Source organism: Pinus tabuliformis, chromosome 1_1 (genome assembly GCF_031772625.1).
Source record: "Pinus tabuliformis cultivar Carrire ecotype Pingquan chromosome 1_1, CPIR1, whole genome shotgun sequence".
NCBI classification, from domain to species: Eukaryota; Viridiplantae; Streptophyta; class Pinopsida; order Pinales; family Pinaceae; genus Pinus; species Pinus tabuliformis.
Genome location: NC_142297.1, coordinates 582127195 through 582147586, shown reverse-complemented (window position 1 = coordinate 582147586; position 20392 = coordinate 582127195). Strand labels below are relative to the sequence as shown.

The 20392-nt window shown below is 38.3% G+C and overlaps 1 protein-coding gene across 1 annotated transcript in view; it reads right to left on the bottom strand.

Annotated features, from left to right (window-relative positions):
- Positions 1-20392, bottom strand: part of LOC149214587 (uncharacterized) — a 117138-nt gene that overhangs the window by 73483 nt on the left and 23263 nt on the right. Inside the window, exons 2-3 of the mRNA XM_089392335.1 lie at positions 14112-14200; positions 13914-13970 (exon numbers count right to left, since the gene is read on the bottom strand). Coding sequence (XP_089248461.1) covers positions 13914-13970; positions 14112-14200 — 146 coding nt within the window. The remainder of the gene's footprint in view (positions 1-13913; positions 13971-14111; positions 14201-20392) is intronic.

Here is a 20392-nt window from a genome sequence, read left to right as displayed (position 1 = left end):
CACTGCATAAGCTAAAAGGTGCAATGGGGTGGTCATCTTGTTCCACCTTTTGGTCAATATATCTTTTACTTCTCTGTAAAAGAATTCATCAAGGTCATTCTCCTTGGCATTTATAACCAACCTTATCTTCTTTATCATGGAATCAATGCCCTCATACACCTCTCCCAAATTAGGCATATCTGTGTCCAACATACGGAGCAAATACACAATTGGCTTAGTAAATGCCAAGAGGTATTACACCCTATCCCACCATTCATCAGCAACAACCAACCGTTTCAATGCTTGTGCTCTATCAGATTGGGATTGCCTCCATTGATTCCAAAGAGAACTGCATACCATTGATTGTAATGCATCTTTCACCTGCATAAGCCTTGATAAGACTATTATGTGAAAAGCAAATCGAGTCTCGACAACCTGCACGTGTCAAATTGCCAATGTTTCAAATTTCAACAAATTAAAAATCATAATTTGATTGAATAACTATTATGATTTACGAATCATGACATTTGAGAATCCAATTTAGATATTTGAATTTAGAGTCAGAAATTAGAATTTATGAAATATTTAATAAACTTTAAAGTATATGTACCTTAAGGAGCTCCAACTTAGCAAATTCCCTGTAGATGCCTTGGGACATGTGGTGGTTTTTGACAAAGGGTTGAATTTATTTTGCCTTTTCAAAAATAACTCGAATCCACTCAATTTGCTTCCCCATCTTGCTCAACATGAGGTTCAATGAATGTACTGCACAAGGGGTCCAAAAGATGTGTTGATATTTGCCTTCAATAATTAGGCATGTTGCTCTACACACCGTTGCATTGTCAGTTATTACCTGGATAACATTTTCAGGCCCCACCAATTCAATTGCTTCAATCAAGATGTTAGCAATGAATTGAGAATCTTTCATCTGCCCCTCAAAAACATTGCCCCGTGTGGGCTCTGAGCAATCGCATTGATCAAAGGCCTATTTCTTTGATCTTTTCAACCATCAGAAATGATGGACACCCCTGAAATGAGCCATGAATCACGAATGGGGCCTAATTTAGCCTCCAAATCTAACTTTTGAGCACTCAACAATGTGGTGTGTACCTTCTCATATCTAGGGCTCTTGTATCCTCTTGGGGCTTCATTCACTGTTTTTACCATCTTTGCCCAGTAAGGAGATCGCACAAGGTTAAAGGGAGGACCATTTGCATAAATGCATTGGGCTACAGTTGCATCTGCTATCTCTCGAGCATCATTATTAAAACTCTTTTCAAGCAGTCCCAAGTTTGACCGCTTTGAACCAACAATTCCATGAGAATGAAGTGGAGGCTTTGATGAAGAGATGCTCCCAACCTTGTTGGGTGTTTTACATGGGCAGATTTGCCTCATTTTCTTTAGCATCTGCCTTGTCTTGTTCTCTCTGATATTTTGCAATTTTTACCTTGCTTAAACCATTTCCATCTATCCCATTCTCTTTAGGTGGGCCACTGCATATTCGAACCCCATTGCCTTTTAACCCAAGCAAATGTGTTTTAACCCATGTGTATGATCCCTTATACTCCTTTTTACACTCACTGCAAACCCATGCCAATGATCCACCTCCTTGGATCTTCCCAACAGTAGATACATATTTCCAAAGTGGTGACTTTGGATCAACTTTAGGGGTTGATTCAATTTCCTGTGCCACTTCCTCTGCCTCATGAATGGTTGAACTTGAAGTTGCCATGAATGATGATGATGATGATGTAAATGAAACTGAAAAAGAAAATTGACAAATATCATTATATCATATATGTATTTCAAAAGTTCAAAAGTTAAAACTTAAAACAAGTTACAATTTAGTAATTTACAACTGTTCTTATGGGTACTGTCCATATGATGAGGTGGCATTATGACTAGTGATGGAAAAGCAAACAGGTAGAAGCTATTTAGTATTAATTTTTAACACATTTTCAGGAAATATATCAACGTGAGTAACTCATTCATTGGCGAATAGACTGTGATCTGTCAGACTTGGAACAAGAAGAAGTGAGCAGAACTCAGGAGCCCCACAAGAGAAAAGAAAAATAACAAAAATTCCAGTCACAGCTAATCAAAAATGTAACAACATTCATAGCATATATAACCTGACCGTTGAGATATTCAGGTAGGCCATATTTATTGCTTCTCTTTCCATTTTAGTAAAGTTAAGCACGATAATGACAATAAAAAAGTTAAAAACACATTTTGAACAAGGAATCAACTACCTACAGAAAACTTATCAACCCCGATCTAGTATCAACACATGCCTGCTTAGGTACCTGTATAGAGTGCTAGAGCCAACTCCTTTTTCCTCAAAAATCTCAAGTTTCCATACAAGATTTCCATCTAATTGGAATTCAGGGACTACTAGTTTTTTTATGTGGCAATTCAGGAAACCATCCAGATATCTAGGTCAATCTCAAGCAATCTGCAGAAGATGGTCTAGTTAATGAAAGACAACAAATCCCACATAGGTTCTAGTACCAATCAACAATGAGTTCATGGTCATTGGTGAAAAAAGCTACCTAGAGCCTGAAAACAAATAATTGCCTAAACAGTTCACAAAATGAAATGATTCTATGGAAAATGCATTTGCCAAAATGAAGACCCCTAACCCCTAACAAGTCAATGCCAGGGTATATGTGCCTCAGATCAAGAATCACAGATTTCAGGTCATGAAAGAATCTACTATCTGATCTCTTCCGACTTTTTCTCTGTTTTTATTGCTTTATCATTATACTTGAAGATATTTCTCTCAGAAGATACATCAAGAACCCCTTCGGTAGGTTGACCATGCTTCACATGCCGATCTGTCTTTCAGTTTTGGTCACCATGGGAAAAAAAGATTTTTTCACTTTATCTCAGTAACTACTCAAATTTTAGAATGACAAAATGGATCATTGTTGAGAAGCTCCAGTAGTACCTCTACCCCTGCCACCTGATGATGTTGACCTAAACAAAGTCCAGAGTTAGGGATGAACCTTATCAAGAGTAAAGGGAATGAGGACCTTCAAGAGGAAGAATTGCTTGTAGATAACAGTTCTAATGAGAACAACAGCAATTGGACTGACTGCATTGTTCAATCTGAGCCTTGTAATATGCACCTACAAGTTAGCTAAGTAAAAGGCAGTGGTTTGTTATATTAGTGCTTGGAACTCTTTGTGATGCTTAAATCAGCACAGCTGGTGTTTCATCATCAATCAGTGGATCTTTTTTAAACAAAAGAGGATTTTTTCATAATTTAGATTGATGTATTTGAAATTTCGTGGAGAAAAGAGTATTGTCACAAATTGCGTGTGGGATTTTCTATTTTCGTGATTGTTTAAGGGATATTGTAGTTTTCATTGCACAAATTTTGACAACACTTAGTGCAGAAAAGTGACTGACCTCGCGGCGTCGGGCGTAGAAGAACAGTTCTATCTCGACTCTCGACAGCGATGAAGAACAATTTTGTCTCAACTCTCGGCAGCGATGAAGAACAATTTTGTCTCGACTCTCGGCGGCTTCCACGATATTTCTTCACGTAATGGCAACAACAGGTCCACTTGGCTCTCAATTGGCAAATGCAACTGTCCACTCGGTGGCAAATGCAATGGTATTAACTCTTGCTCTCGGCAGCAAATGGCAACTCTCGGTGACTTCCAATTTGCAAATGAAATGATATGTTGTTAAGTTTTAGGTTTAGTAATGCTATTAAATTTTAGGTTGCGTAGTTTTAAGTTAAAACAAAAACCGGTTCGCTGTTCTCGGCGAGCAGATGCGGCCATTCCTCGAAAACATTTTTTTTCAGACAAAACGTTTCACGATTTTATAAATTTGTTTTATATTTTTTTAAATACGTTTCAAAATGGCCTAAAACGTTTCCTTTTTTTTACAACGATAAGTTTTTTCTACAAAAACGCCTTAAAAACAGGTGTGAAAAAAAGCTTCTCGTTTCCAGAGATAATTAAAAAAGCAAACAAAAAAAAAAACGTTTTTCTGGCATTTCGTTCGCAGATCCGGATCTGAAACGAGAAAAGGTTGTTTTGGGGTTTAGGGTAACCATTTCTAACAACTTAGGGTCGAGTGAGTTTTTGGTATATTCTTGTGTTTTGGACTGGTCTGAATTGCATGAGGAGGTTGGTCATGATAGTCTAGGGCTTCTCTAAGAGTTTTGTGCATGCATTGAGAGTTTTCTCTCCTTTGAACAGACCTGAAATCTTCAGAGCAACTACGATCAGGACCGAGCCCTAGAAAGGGTTGGTCTATTCAAAAGAGCACTGTAACAGCGTCCTAGAGTGGCTTGTGTAGCAGCGAAGGATTACAGGAGTATTAGCAAGGGACAATGAAGTGTTTGGGGTTGTGTGTGGGTTGGTTTGGTGCCCTAACCAGACCAAAGACTTCAGGACTGTTGTAGCACAGGAGCCGAGCTTGGAGACAACAGAAGGGGTCTTCAAATCTGAGGTAAGTGCTCTTTTAATTGATGATTTTCTAGGTGGTTGGGCAATCCTAGTTTGGACAGTGGTCAAAACACCCTAAGAGAAAATTCATCATCAGTAGTTGCACATATGCCAAGGTCAAGAGGAGTAGCAGAAGGTTGCAAGACATGGTATGTCATCTTCTTGAGTTGATGTGAGTTGATGGTATGTCATCTTCTTGAGTTGATGGAGTGCAAGAAAGTTGTTGGAGCGACCAAAAGAGTAGGAGTTAGGTGGGTTGAAGTGGCTTGCTCCAAGCCACTAAGTACATCCTCTTGAAGGACTAAGAGGATTGTTAATAGAGGCAAAAGTGGGTGAGCTCAAAATTGATTCTTGAAGGATGAAGAAAGGAGGTCAAGGGTGCACATCACACTAGCCCAACTTCATTGTTGGAGAAGGACATCTTGTAGTGATAGTTGACAGTCCTCTGTGCCCTAAATGTGTCTTCATCAGGAAGCACAAGAAGACACTAGTGGAAAGAAATACCCTAGGAGTTGTGAAGCTCGACAGGATTCTCGATGTGTTGATACATTGAAGGACTAACAATCAGCTAGAGAGCAATTGGAGTCGTGTTCAGTGACCTAATGGAGTTGGTTCATTGATAGACGCAGAGTTGTATTGCTGCAAATAGAGAGCCAAAGGACTGGGAGGGTGTGTCCAGGGTACGACGGAGGGGAGCTGAGAGAACGCACTACGTCAACCAAATGGTCAGTGTATCTTGTTCAGGCAGTTTGGTTGTCATAGTTGTTGACACCAAGTCCCAGTTGTAGTCTTGTATCAGTGGATGTATGAGGGCCATTATCCCTGGTACAGGAGCCCTCGACAGTTGTATTATTAGTTTGTTAATATTGTTGGATGGTGTTGTCATTGATGCCAACCCTAGAGTCTGACTGGGTTTGACTTTGACTAAAACACCAATCATTTATGTCAAATTGTTCATGAACACTTCTTAATACTTGTTGGATTACATCAAGTTGACAACTCCATTGTTGGATGGCTAAAAACCCCCAAGTCCTAGGGTTTGGGTTCCCTGGACTGAGGACATACCCCGACTTTTTCAAGGGTTTTTGAAGTGGCAAATCAACGAGTTTGGGCATGAGATCCACATCATTGGATTCTCATCGGGAAGATGTCTTCGGTGATATGTGTATGCCTCGAGTGGACTCTTCGTTTTAGAGATATTCATATTTGAAGTTTGTGACCCTAGGTCTCTAGGCTAAAACCCCAAGAGATGGTGACTTGGCCTATTTTCATTGGTTGTGGGCATCCGAATTAGGCATGAGGGCTCCTTGTCATCTTTTGTGGAAGACTTACCTTAAGAGAAGTGATCACACAACCATAGGACATATATATGAACTATTGCTTCACTACAAAGGGTAAGAGGGCTTTCCTTAGAAATAAAGGTAATTAATCAAAGTATTTTATTAAGTTAGAGAACATTAATAAAACAAAAGAAGAGTGTTTTAAGCCCCTATTCTCCTCCAACATTCACTTAATAAAGCCTTCTCTAAAACACTATTAAAATAGACCTAATGCCTTCAAAAACATACTTAACATCTAAATGGTTTGCTTAGGAATAAAGGCAATTATCTAAGTGATAAGATAATAATAATTATTAAAGATAAAAAGTTGTTTGACTCTCTAACTTATTCTAACGTCTAACTTTGAAAGCCCCTAATTAGCCTAACCAAAAAAATATAAAAGGAGACACATTACCTTATTCCAAATCACATCAAATCTTCACGACATATGCTCTGAAATATTCGGACTAGATGTGATCTCTAAGGCAGAAAAAGTTCAGATCTCTGAGGCAGCTAACTAACTTCAGGCAGAGGTTAGGGTTAGGTTTGCTTATGGTTTTGGAGGTTTTAATGGAGGATCCAGATGTCAAGAGTGTGGCTTTAGGTCTAGTGATGAAATCTACTCCAAGAAGGCATGGTAATTTGTGAGATTAATTCCGCTCCAGGACAACAAATCTAGTTATCTCTCTAGGGTAAGTTTTTGTCTATTTGTTTTGGAAATTTGTAATCTAAGTGATAAGATAATAATAATTATTAAAGATAAAAAGGTGTTTGACTCTCTAACTTATTCTAACGTCTAACTTTGAAAGCCCCTAATTAGCCTAACCAAAAAAAATATAAAAAGAGACACGTTACCTTATTCCAAATCACATCAAATCTTCACGACATATGCTCTGAAATATTCGGCCTAGATGTGATCTCTAAGGCAGAAAAAGTTCGGATCTTTGAGGCAGCTAACTAACTTCAGGCAGAGGTTAGGGTTAGGTTTGCTTATGGTTTTGGAGGTTTTAATGGAGGATCAAGATGTCAAGAGTGCGGCTTTAGGTCTAGTGATGAAATCTACTCCAAGAAGGCATGGTAATTTGTGAGATTAATTCTGCTCCAGGACAACGAATCTAGTTATCTCTCTAGGGTAAGTTTTTGTCTATTTGTTTTGGCAATTTGTTTACATAACTGTTGCAGGAATCCTGTAGGATGCGGTCTCCACTTTTGGGCTTAAATGACCTATGAAATATATTTGGATTTGTGGTTGTGCAATGGCTTTAAGGGCTCAAATCTTGGCTTAATCCTACGACAGCGAAACCTATTCTATGACCTGGGCTTAAAGTTAAGGTGGAGCGAAGAGCTAACAGGACTATACAAGGGCAGTGGAGGTCTTAAAATCCCTTTAAGGGTTTGGTTTAACAGTTGTGCAGTGTCTTAGGGCTCTTTAGAATTTAGGTCTCAGTCTTAGGTCTGGTTTTGGGACTAATCTAAAGTCTGTTAGGACTTAAATACAATACCTTTTTCCTTGTCAGCATAATGAAATTAAAAGACCTGGGTCTCCTTCAAGTGTCAACCTTGGCTTAATCCTATGACAGTGAAACCTATTCTATGACCTGGGCTTAAAGTTAAGGTGGAGCGAAATGCTAGCAGGACTATACAAGGGCAGTGGAGGTCTTAAAATCCCTTTAGGGGTTTGGTTTAAGAGTTGTGCAGTGTCTTAGGGCTGTTTAGAATTTAGGTCTCAGTCTTAGGTCTGGTTTTGGGACTAATCTAAGTCTGTTAGGGCTTAAATACAATACCTTTTCCTTTGTCAGCAGAATGAAATTAAAAGACCTGGGTCTCCTTTAAGTGTCACATCTAGAAAAATTGAAACTCTAGGACTCATACATGCATGAATGCCCTTGCAAGTTCACTTGATTTCTAAAATATGCATCTTAAAGAAGAGGTCAGAACCTCAGCCACCTACAACAGTTTGTAATATGACATTAACACTAATACAATTACCTTATTTGACACATTAAGTTGACTGTGTTAATGAGAATTGTTGGGTTTGTCTAGGTTTGTTTTAAGTATAGTGAAAGGAAGTTTGTTCTCCTACAGTTGTCACTATATGACATTGTTTATCACCATAAGGCAGTGGTTGTAAGGGGTTCATTGTTTGAGTACCAGTATCTTGCACTAAGCCAATCATTAACTTCGAATTTTGTTGAAGTAACTAGTGATGTGCATCTTGTTGATAACCTCTCATTGAAATTCTAGTACAGTGACAGATACTTACCTTATGTGACTAAACTTCTGTTGACTGACCTAGGAAAATCAGTGACAAGGGCAGTAACATATACATTAACTGTGTGTATGACAGCTTGACATATTGAGAGTTGACTTGACATAGTGATCTTCTAAGACAAAGCAAAGTAGTTCCTTAATTATAGATGTGCACGTAACCTGTGACCTCATGTTAGCTACAACACTTGGATCATTGATGTAAACAGTTGTTGAACATTTAAGCAATAGAACTATGCCTATGACAATCATTATATATATCTAATGAATTATACAATGACCTAGAACTGAAGTAATATGACAGACTTAAGTCTGAACCTTGACTTGATGGTCTATGACATGAGACTGTATAATATATAATATAACAGTGATAGCAAATCTTTGGTGAACTCATGCACATTTAGTGACTTGATACATTAAATAGTGAAATGAAAACGAAAGACTTAAGTCTGAACCTTGACTTGATGATCTATGACATGAGACTGTATAATATATAATATAACAGTGATAGCAAATCTTTGGTGAATTCATGCACATTTAGTGACTTGATACATTAAATAGTGAAATGAAAATGACATCATCTGAACTGATTGACTTGACACAAATTGACACATTGATACATTAATTTGACTCATAGATATGATATGTATAGACACTTGGCTTAATGAAGTTGACCTTTGACTTTGACTTGATATCAATAGAACTATGATGAATGCAATTTGACATATTGACATACAACCTTGACCTACTTAATATAGGTTTGGATTATGTATCTTATAGTGATGACCTAGAGAGTGTACCATCATAATGGCATGACTTTACATGGTAGCAGGTCTTTAATGGAAATCTCATTTTGTTGTACAGCTTATTGACGTGAAGATGGATAACAGTGTATGAACAGTAATTAGAAGTGATAAGACATGTCGGTAGCCCTCTTTGGGCCAAGTTTGAGAGCTTTACTAGCAGGGCATATGGATGACCTGAGGCATCTAAGTTTGAGCTATTATTATTCTTCTATGCCCTGTACAGGCATTGGTTCAGTGGAAATGATGTGCAATTGAGCAGTGGCAGTGATGTGCAGTTGATAACAGGTTGTACAGTGGTCAGCTTGTGCAGTGGTTAGTTGACTTGGCAGCGTTAGCAATAAGGCTTTAATGAGCAACTTTGTGTAGTGATCAGTTTGGACAGTGTTGTGCAGTGTGGTCAGTGGCTACCAAAATTTGACGGGTTATAGCAGTATCTTCTTTATAGTATTCTATTAATTCAGAGCACATGGGGATCCAATCTGAAAATTGTGAAACGTGGTGGCCTGCACAGGGCGTTGTGGCGTCCTTTCAGTTGGGGCTCATAAATTACAGGGCGACGAAGCATCCATCCAAAAACAGCTGGTAAACAGAGTGTTGGGCCACTCATCAGGTTGTGGCCTAACTCACAAGGCGTTGGGTTGTCCTTTTGGTTGCAGCAAGTATTAGGTTGTAGTAGCATCCTACAGGTTGTAGCCTATGAATTAGAGAGTTGACACCTCCTTCAATTGTAGCTGAAATCATGATGTAATTAATTTTTCTTTTGAAAGGAGAAGAAGACAATTGCTAAGAAGAGTTTGGTGGTTTTTGACTTGGAGGGGGTTTCCCACCTAAAAATTTGTCCGTCTATTGTTTTATCTTTTGCTTGGTTGTATGGTGTTGTCTACTGTTGTTATATGTTTATGATTATCTAAAGAGAACAATAATATTAATAACTGAACATTAACTAACGCTCTGAAAAATATTAAAAGTGCTAGCTGCTAAGAAAAACTGATTCACCCCCCCCCCCCCCCCGCCCCCCGCGCCCTCTCAGTGTTTCCAACAAATATAACAAAGTTGGGCAGTTAAAATTTGTAAAAAGTTGTCCATATTTGTGTACGGTGTTGATTCACTGCTATGTTTTGTTCCGCTGTGCAAAGTAGTTTGTTGTGATACTTGGATTGGTAGCGTCATTGATTGTAAAGTTCTAACCTAGACTCCAGTATCGTGGAAAATCAACATTGATACAAATCCCATTGTTTGGGATGGATATTGATCCATCCTCGAGATAGGGAGAGGAGACTCACTTGACAAAGTTTGATGATTACAAATAGGTGTGGATGGGTTCAAATGATGATCCACTAGTAGCACCAATCATGGTAGGCACTAATTGTGTTGCTACCTAAGTCACATGACACGAGGACACGAGACACGGAGGACACGTAAATACGAGTATTCAATACGAAATGCAGCGACCTGGAAACAGGACACGGGGGACACGTTTTATATATATTTAATAAAAATATATATATATATATATATATATATATATTTAATAAAAATATATATATATATATATACCAAAATATAGTTTTTTATCCATATTAAATTGCAGGTTGCAGCTTATCTAATCAAATTAAAATATAATTACTTCTCAAAGTTCATAGTTCACTTTAAAAAAAAATAGAATCAAATTTACTATGTAGAAATTAGAATGTGATATGCTTGGTCTTGATTCTTGAATATTCAATGTTCATTGTTCATGTACAACTTACAAGCACATAAGAAAATGACTAAAGTCTAATCCTATTGATTTCCTCTGCCCCTCTTGCGAGAAAATGCCACAACTTTCCCTTTCCCTCTAGATGTAGATGCTGGTGCTCATGGAGTTGGCAATGGAGTTTGCTATGCTCTAGAAGCCAGTGTTTTACGAAACGGCCGTACCGAAACGGAAACGGCCGTTTCTAACCGTTTCAATGCCAATTTTTATGACCCGGCCCATGACCCGGTTCGGCTGGCCGAGTCAGCTATGACTCGGCCGAGTCAGCCAATGACTCGGCCGAGTCATAGCTGACCCGGTCAACCCGGCCGGGTCCTGTAATGACTCGGCCGTTTCAATTACAGATGCATTCTTCTTAGGGCAATCTACTTCAGATTATATGCAGATATTCAAACACTTCCAGGTATCGACCTCACAAAAATGAGTTGTATTTAGGCTTGAAATGTGCCTCACAGGGTCGGATACATGAGGTATGCAAGAAACAATTAATCAGTTAGCTAGAATTTATGGCTTGTTGTGAAGTGTTCAACTCCTGTAGACAAATCGAGATGTCATCTAAAGCAAGGATTTCAATATTCAGATTTGCAATAGGAGGCTCTATTAGTAATGTCTGTAACAACAATAGTTACATCAAAGTTTTCATGGCAGCAAGAATGTTCACCTTGCATAATTGAATGTGTATCATCACCTGCTTTAGCATCATTGCCTTCAAATCAAAAGTATAGTGGCACTCCTTTCTGTAAGGAAGAAGACTGCAGTTGTTGTTGTATGGAATGACATCAAAGAATGATAAAGTCTCATCTTAATGATGAAGTGCAGATTGACAAGGGCTTGACGATCTCCTAAAGCAAGGATTCAGAGGGAGATGTAATGTTTTGATGATGTATGTCCATCAGATAAGGATCCTCCCATTTTCAAATGAAAGAGGTAATTTTAAGATGTAAGATCTAGCTTTGTTTCTAAGTGTCAAAGGTCTGGTAAAATTCAACAGCTATTGTAGACTACACACAGGGACATTGGGGTATATCATACATCACATTTAGCTGCCACGCAATGCTTTTGCACTAAACAGAATATTCTTTAATGTATACCTCTGTTCTAGAGGCGAATAGTAAAGGATCAGAACCGTGTCATAATCATAGAGTTGTGAACCACTGTCAAAACAATTTCAGAAAACCAACGATTATGCCCTCAGAACAAAATGACTAAAACCTGCAAAATATATGTTGAACGAACCCAGGGAATCCCAGAACTATAAACCACAAACCCTTATACAAGTTCAATGCTGTTACAGATCAAAGGATGTCCGAATTATCTTATCTCTTTTGGAGAGAGGATGGGTGCGTTTAAATAGATTTGGATAGGCTTTCATGACAGGCAGTCTACTTGAGTATTTGGGAGGGAAGCCCAAAAATTTAATTTTTTAATTAAAACAAGTTTTGGAGCCAAGAATCCCACGCTTAAATGAGGCCATTTTGTCCTCTATTTTGGACCATAGTATGATTAAATTTCCTCGTATATTTAATACATTTTCAAATGTTAACCTTAATCTTTTGACAACCTTTTGGTCCAGCAAGATATTAGAAGGTTCAATTTGGCATTTTCAACAATTATTTAGCCTTTTAATATGCTTCCATATTATCAACTTATTTGGGGCTTGTGACCACATAGTGGGTGCACCAACTTAAGTTGGACATATCTTTCAAACAGTAAGGAGTCTCGCAGCGTGCTATATATCCTTAGAATCGTAATGACGAGGAGAATCCAATAAAGATGGTCAAGCAATAATGAAGCGGAACATAAAGATGAGTCTTTGATCATGTATGACAGAGTCACAGACTACAGTTGACTATGTATTTACTATTGCCATTGGGTACACCGTACCATTTTGATATAATGGATTGGTTCATGAGCCTACTTTGATCATATGTTGTCTTCCATGTATATTATAATGTTGTGTGTTTGGAAACTTGAATGAAAATCTTTAAAATTATGTTTAAAATATTTAAAATTATGTTTTTTTATAAAAAAAATAAATATTTAATGTATTTTTTACAACGACCGAGTCATTGAAATCGAGCCGGCCGAGTCATTACCGAGTCCGAGTCCGAGTCCGAGTCGATCCTCGGCCGAGTCCGAATCCGAGTCCGAGTTGTAAAACACTGCTAGAAGCTGAAGAACTAGAAGGAGCTATAGGAGGTAGACCACATCCTCTATTGGTGGCAGGGGTAGCCCAGGCAGGTGGTGTCACCTGGAAACATTACAATCTCCCAATCCTGAAATCCTGAAAAACTGATAAGTCTGCTGCATTTTGAATGAAATCTAAAATTCTACTTTCTCCATATGAAATCCAATGAGGCCGGAACCACTCTCAAACACCCTGAGTCATTTCATGGTAATGTTAAAAATTTAAGTAAAAGGATGAAAATGAAGATTAAGGAGAATGTCACTTTTACTTTAAGAATTTAACATTACCATGAATATCATATCAATACTAGGGCCTAGACTTGATCATTAAGCTGCCTCGCTCAAAAATTATTTGTTTCTTTCAAAAAAAATGCAGCTTATGCAACCAACGTTTTCTATCAACGAAATACGCGTTTTCCAGATGCAAGACACAACGAATACGTTTTACATTTTACAGGACATGATGAAAAACGTTTTCGACGCGTTTTAGGGCCGTTTTCGTGTCCGGCATGTAAAATACGGGACACGGGACCTTGGAGGACGTGTCCTGTGACTTAGGTTGCTACCAATACTACTGCACATGTCCGGGTCCTAAGGTATCCAACAAGCCCAAGATACCGGATAATTTTGTATTTCATGCTAATGATTCCATTTCCAATAGTGCTGGTGAGTTTCATCATTGGTCAATTGATCATTCACATGTAGTAAGCTAGTAGCTTGTACCAAGCTGACTTTCAGACTAAATTCCATTTAGAACCTCGTTCTTTATATATTTTGTTTCAGAAACATATTTCACTTGATGCCATTTTCCTATATTCACATTATACATGAGCAGATTTTGCATATTTGGCCTCTAATGATATTGATTTATATTGATATTAATGAGTACATTTTTGAATTAATTATTTTATATTTTTTGTATTTTTTAGTAAACTGGTTCATAAACTAAGTCATTGGCTGATTCCAAACGAAGGCTGGTTCTCAGTTATTAAACATTGGAAGAGACAACATATGAATACTCTTTCAAGAAAGGATTAAACTAAAACAGATATAACATATGAATACTCTTTCAAGAAAGTATGACAAGAGGAAAAAAGAGCGAGTCTAAGCAGTTGCAGTCATAAAAATGCACCTTATTAACTCGTATTGGCTTCCCATATAGTTTGATCATGTTTAGAATCTTGATGGCCTGCAATATTAAAACGATGAGGGACCAAATTTAATGAGAATTGCTTCCCTTTCAAACCTTGTAGAAAGCTAACTCTCAAAGAATAAGAGCTTATTTCAAACATATTTAGCATTGGGAAAAAGACACTAGGACCATACTCACATAATCTGCATCTTCTTCACTGCGGAACTCCACAAAGCCATAGCCCTGATGAAGACCAGTGACTCTATCTTTTGGCACATATACGTTAACTGCAGAAAAAACACCATAATCAAGATTTAAGACAGGATCAGAGCTATCTACTCAAATAAAAATGTTTGTTTAAATACAGCCGTCACAATTTTACTTACTAAGATTTATATTAGTTTACAGATGTGAAACCCTCAAGAGTGCAATGCCCTTCCAAACTTACAACTAACCCCACAGACACACGTTAAAAATCAGCATACTGTCATTATGCCAAAATTGTCTTGCCATTAATAGGCTAGCCACTACATTCATGCTCAACTTACTACCCAATATGCAGCTCTCTTCCCATAAAAGTGATTTAGAAACTACTAAGAAGTCCCAAATCCTCAAACATCTTAAACAAAAAAAATTCAACTATGCTGTTTTCTGCCATTACATGGATTGCAACCACAATCACAAAGCTGAAATTGCTTTAACATCACCATGCCAAAAATGCTTCAACATTAGCCTATGTCAATGCACAATTTATTGCATGCTAAAAAATCATGTCCCATGAAGAATATTTAACAAAATTCAAATTCCAATTTGCTGGGGCCATATTTCCAATATAATAATCACATAGTAATTTTGTACTTGCTTCTACTCAAAACCATAGCAGCAATAAATGGGACATTCATGAAAACAAAACATTTAAACATGTTTTTTCTCAGGCAATAATTTAAGCAATTGAAGTCCTTTTCCAATGGGGTTATCATCTAAGTCAGGTGGTTCAAGTTCGAATTCAAATTCAACAACCTTGAAGTTCAACAAAAAATCAACATTAAAAATTTTATAATAAAATTCAGCATTAAATTCAACAAGGTATAAAATTTGATAGTTAAAATATATGTTTATTTATATAAGTGAAAATTAATCTAATACATTAATTATTAATAAAGTTACTTATTATACACACACATACACATTAATACTTAACTATTACTTGTATACAAGGTTACTTGGGAGTGGGAGCGAAAATGGGGAGTGGGAGCGAAAATGGGGAGTGGGAGCAGAAGCGGGAGCAGAAGCGAAAACGGGGAGTGGGAACGGAAGCGGGAGCAGGAGCGACATTTTCAGAAGCTCCCGGTTTGGGAGCGAATCCCGGAGCGTTTTTTATATAATAATATATATATATATATATATATATATATATATATATATATATTATTGTGATGCATATATGTCAACAAAAACATGTAGAATGATGAATTAGATATAAAAAAACAAAAAACAAAAAAAACAAAAACATAGATTGATCATTGAACCATATAACAACAATCATCTAGAAGTTATAATCTTCATCAACGGTTCAACCACGTCCACAAGTTAGTAACATACAACATATTGAGTCTCATGAATCATAATTCATCAATCTTAAAGTTTCAAGCTTTCAAAATTCAATATATAACATTTATCATCATTGATCACCAAAGTTGTACTTGTAAGCTAAGTGTAACCATTACAACAAATAATATCTAACATGAAATGAAATGAAACAACTTTCAACTTTCACGAAGCATCATATATATAATTCATTACCAATGAGCTAAAATTGCCAACTTCAAACTTAAATTGTCATATATTGTTTACAAAAAATATCATAATAAATATGAAAGAGTCAATAGTTATAAAAACTACTAGAAACTAGAAAAGACAAGTAAATCTATCATCTACATCTTCCTCTTGCAACCACGAATAATGTCTAACTTCTAAGCAGGTCGTGGTGGTCTTCTAGCAGTCTCTTCCCACACAATCCCACGACCAGAACCAAAAGGCAAATGCCCTCCATTTGTGGATGTACATGGAAGCAATGACAGCAAAGGAATAAGACTTGGAACTCGAGCATTGTTACTAGATGGTGGGGGTGGCATGGTTGTTGCTTCATCTTCCTCACTCATAAGTTATGTTTCCAGTTCTTCAGGATGTATAGTGCCATCCTCCAGATTATCGTCCTCTGGGTTGTTGTCCTAAATTTTATATGTTAGATCCTCATAAGCCCGATCACAGTAATGACTCAACCACCTCAAGTTGTAGTGCACATAAACCAAGCTTTATGCCCGATTTCCATTGAGTTTGTTTCTTCTCTGCAGAAGAAATATTTACAACTTGTGAGAGAACTTTTTTTGCCAATTTTGGCAAAAGTCCCATGCCGCCATATGCTTCCCACCATGTGAGAGCATCAAATCTATCTCTATCTTCCATTGCATGCAAAGAACCAAACAAACCAATGCAACTTAAGTATCTGCCTAATTCAAGACGTAGATTAGCACATTCCTCCCTGTCAAGTACCAACTTGTCTAATGCTTCCATATATCCTGTCGATACCTCTGGATCTATATGGGGTTTGACCCTAACCCCACCCCTAGGTGCACATTGGCCCAACCAATATGGAGAGTAGTATTTTGGCGTAAGGATATATGCCAAGGCATGTAGTGGAACATTAAGTTTATTCCACCGTGTACACACAAAATTGTGAATCAGTGTATACAAGTTGGGATCATCTTTCTAAACAATATCTTTTATGTGCCCCAACATGGTAACCATCTGCTCGTACACCTCCCCAATCACTGGTTTGTCTATATCTACAAAATGAATCATGTGATAAATGGGCTTGGTGAATTCCAATACTTGCCTCACACGTGCCCAAAACTGACCATCAAGAGCGGTCTCCTCCGCCTGTTCAAAACCTTGCTCGCCAACTGCATTTGTAGCCCTTTCCTTTAATACATGCCAGTGTGGACTTGATACCATGCTAGCCAATGACTCTCTTACCTTCAAAAGGTGCTTGAAGATGAGGTAATAGCTAGAAAATCTAGTCTTCACAATCTTCAACAGTTCCAATCTTGAGTGACTGCGGAAAAGCCCATGGGTATTGCTATGATTTGTAATAAATTTTATCATTTGTTTACCTCTCTTGTACAAATCACCAATCCATTGTATTGTTGGTTTTTGTTCTTAATAATATCATGCATCAAAAGGTTCATTATGTGAACCAAACACCCAAACCAAAATATGTTGGGGTATTTATCCTCAATAATTGCTCCCGCTGCCTTACAATTAGCAGCATTATCAGTGATGACTTGGATGACATTATATGGCCCAATATGTTCAATTGTTTCAAGTAATGATTCTACAATGTTGATGTCGGTCTTGAACTTGTCTGAGTAATCATATGTTGAAAGAAAGATGGCACCATTAACAGACACAGCAAGAACACTTATCAATGGCTTGCCTTTACATTTGTCCATCCATCAGATACAATGGACACCCCATGCTCAATCCAAGAATTTGTCATTCTACTCAAAGAATGTGATATTTTTGCTTTTTCATGATCAAGTCCAACGGTTCTAGCCTTGTCATACTCAGGGCTCTTGTATCCTTTAGGGGCATCATTTATGGCAAAAACCATTTCATGCCAATAAGGTGAGCGAAGAACATTGAATAGTATCCCACATGCATAGAGAAACCGGTAAACTTTTGAATCCACATCATTCCTACACCCTTCATAAAGGAAATTTGATATGGTTCTATGCCTTAAAGAGATGTTTGGTGACCCTGTGCCTCCATATCCACTGCCATGGTAGAATGTTGGAGTTCTTTGTGCATGTGATTGTGAGCTTGGTTCAAAGAAACTGTTTGCTTTTTAGATTTGTATAGGGCTTCGTCCTCTTCCCTTATGTACTTGGCTCTCCCTGCTGCTGACACACCTGCACAAGTTTTGATTCCTATTTGTTTATCTCCATCCCATGGCCTTTTCCCACAGAGGTGCTTTCTGGCACGGGTGTATGAACCTGTGTAATTATTGTTGCAATGGGGGCAGTGAAATTTAGCGGTTCCACCCCCTTTCCCTGCTTCAGGCCTAGTAACATATTTCCACAATGGGGTTTGGTCTTGTTTAGTTTTTTGAACTGAATCATGTTCACTCTCCTCCATCTCCTCCTCACCAAGGTCCTCCTCTCTGAGGTTTCATCATCCCCTTCTTCATCCACTTCTTCATCCCCTTCTTCATGTTCAACCCTCCTTTTTCTACTCTCCAACACCATAATAACCAAAAAAGGAACCAAGAAGAAAAAAATGCCTAGCAATATAACCATGATGTTTGAAATTTGATGTTTTGAATCTGTAAAAAAATGGAATGGGAATGGGAATGGGAAATAGAGAATTTTTTTTATTTATTTATTTAGCAATGAACAAAAAAAAATGTAGATCATACCTCTTTGGCCTCCAATCCCAAGCTCCAATCTCCCCTTGCAAGGTCTTCAAACTCCTCCAAGCTCCTCTCTCACCCAAGTCCTCTCCTTGCTTCAAACTCTCTCCAAACTCTCTTGCTCTCTCTCCAAATTTTCTTGCTCTCTCAATAGGATGAAGTGAATAATGGGAGGGAAGAGGGTCTATTTATTCCCCCCCCTTCCCTCTCTCCTCTTTTCCCTCCCTTTCCCTCTCTCCTAAGCCGTCATCGCCTCTCTCACGGCCACGCAAGCGTCGCTTTCCGTCAGTCGGGAGCAACTTTTCCAACCGAGGAGCGGTCGGAAGCGATCACTCCTCGACCGCTCCCCAGTTGGAAAAGCCGCTCCCAGAGTGGCGGGAGCGGTCGGATCGCTCCCCCACTGCTCCCCAGTTGGAAAAGTCACTCGCAGAGCGGCGGGAGCGGTCGGATCGCTCCCCGACTGCTCCCCAGTTGGAAAAGTCACTCCCAGAGCGACGGGAGCGACCTCGATCTCAAAAAAACCAGGGAGTAGTTTTTTTTGGTCGGGAGCACGGCAGATTAGGAGCGGGATTGGGGGGAGGGGGCACTCCCCCGCAAAAAAGTCGCTCCCAGAGCGGCGGGAGCGACGCTCCTGACCTCAATCCCGAAAAAACCAAGGAGCAATTTTTTTTGGTCGGGAGCACCGCGGATTAGGAGCAGGATCGGGGGGGGCGCTCCCCGCAACCCTAATTTTGTGTGTGTGTATATATATATATATATATATATATAATTTTGGTGATTTAAACTAATATATAAAGTTATAGCTGTAAGAATATGCTATGAATTATAGCTCAGATAGGAACTTCAACATATGTTCAGTGTGACCATGCAACAAGTAAGTCAAGATATTTTTGAAAAAGTCATTTTCAAAAAGTAATTCTATATTTTAATTCACTTGGTAAAAAAGTGAAAGTCTTACTTTTAGTAGTTGAGTCAAAAATTGTACATAGACTAAGAGTAATCTTAGAAGTAGATTCTCCACTAAAACTACAAAAATCAGGCATGGTAGAGAGTCGAAGCACACACGCTTGAGCAGTTGAGCAAGAGAGAGAGAGAGAGCAGGCAGTCAAGGAAAAGATGTTAGCGGGCAGCATGCAGTATGAGACAGTGGTCCGTACAGTTCCATACAGTCATTCATACAGGTCCATACAGTTGTACGAACAAATCATACCGCGGTTTTCTGCTATATCTAGGTTTTCAGCAAGCTGTACAAGCTCAGTTAAAGTGTTTTTTGGCATCCGTGTATGGTGCTTTTTGGAGCAGCATATAAAGGTTTCCTTGTTAGTTTTTCCAATGGAATGAAAAGCTAACTTGGAGTAATTACTACCTGTGTGTGAGAAATAAATTTTGTTATGCTTCCACTGTATTTTCCAGCCATCTGTGTCATTGATACATGCTCAGATTTTCATTTGCTATTGAATAAATTCAAGATCTGATTTATTTAATTAAGAAGCATACGACAGCAATCACCTAGGGTTTGGAAAATTGGGTTTGGAAAATTACATGGTGACATAGCTACTTTGGTTAAAAGATTGAAAATTAACAATTTGTGTGCAGATCAAAGATAGCATCAGCTAGCCTCAGCTTCCAGGACATATTGGATGGTGCCTCTAATTTTCTATCTTGGAAAGTCAGGTACTTTCCAGGTTTACTCTCTTGTTGGAAGAGAATGATCTGTGGGGCATCGTGAAAGATGCAGCGACAACACCAACAGATCCGTACCATTGGGAAGCACACAGCAAAGACAAGGTAAAACTCAAGGGGATAATCATGGATGCCATTAAAGATCAATTGATTTCTCACATATCTGAGAAGAACACTACTAAGGAGATCTTCGAAGCACTAGTAAGCCTCTACCAGAGAGAATATTAACAGGAAGATGAGTTTGCAAAACAAACTTCTGATCCATAGAGACAACCAGATCTGACACCATTACCAGTTACCTAATGAAAATCACACGGATGAGGTG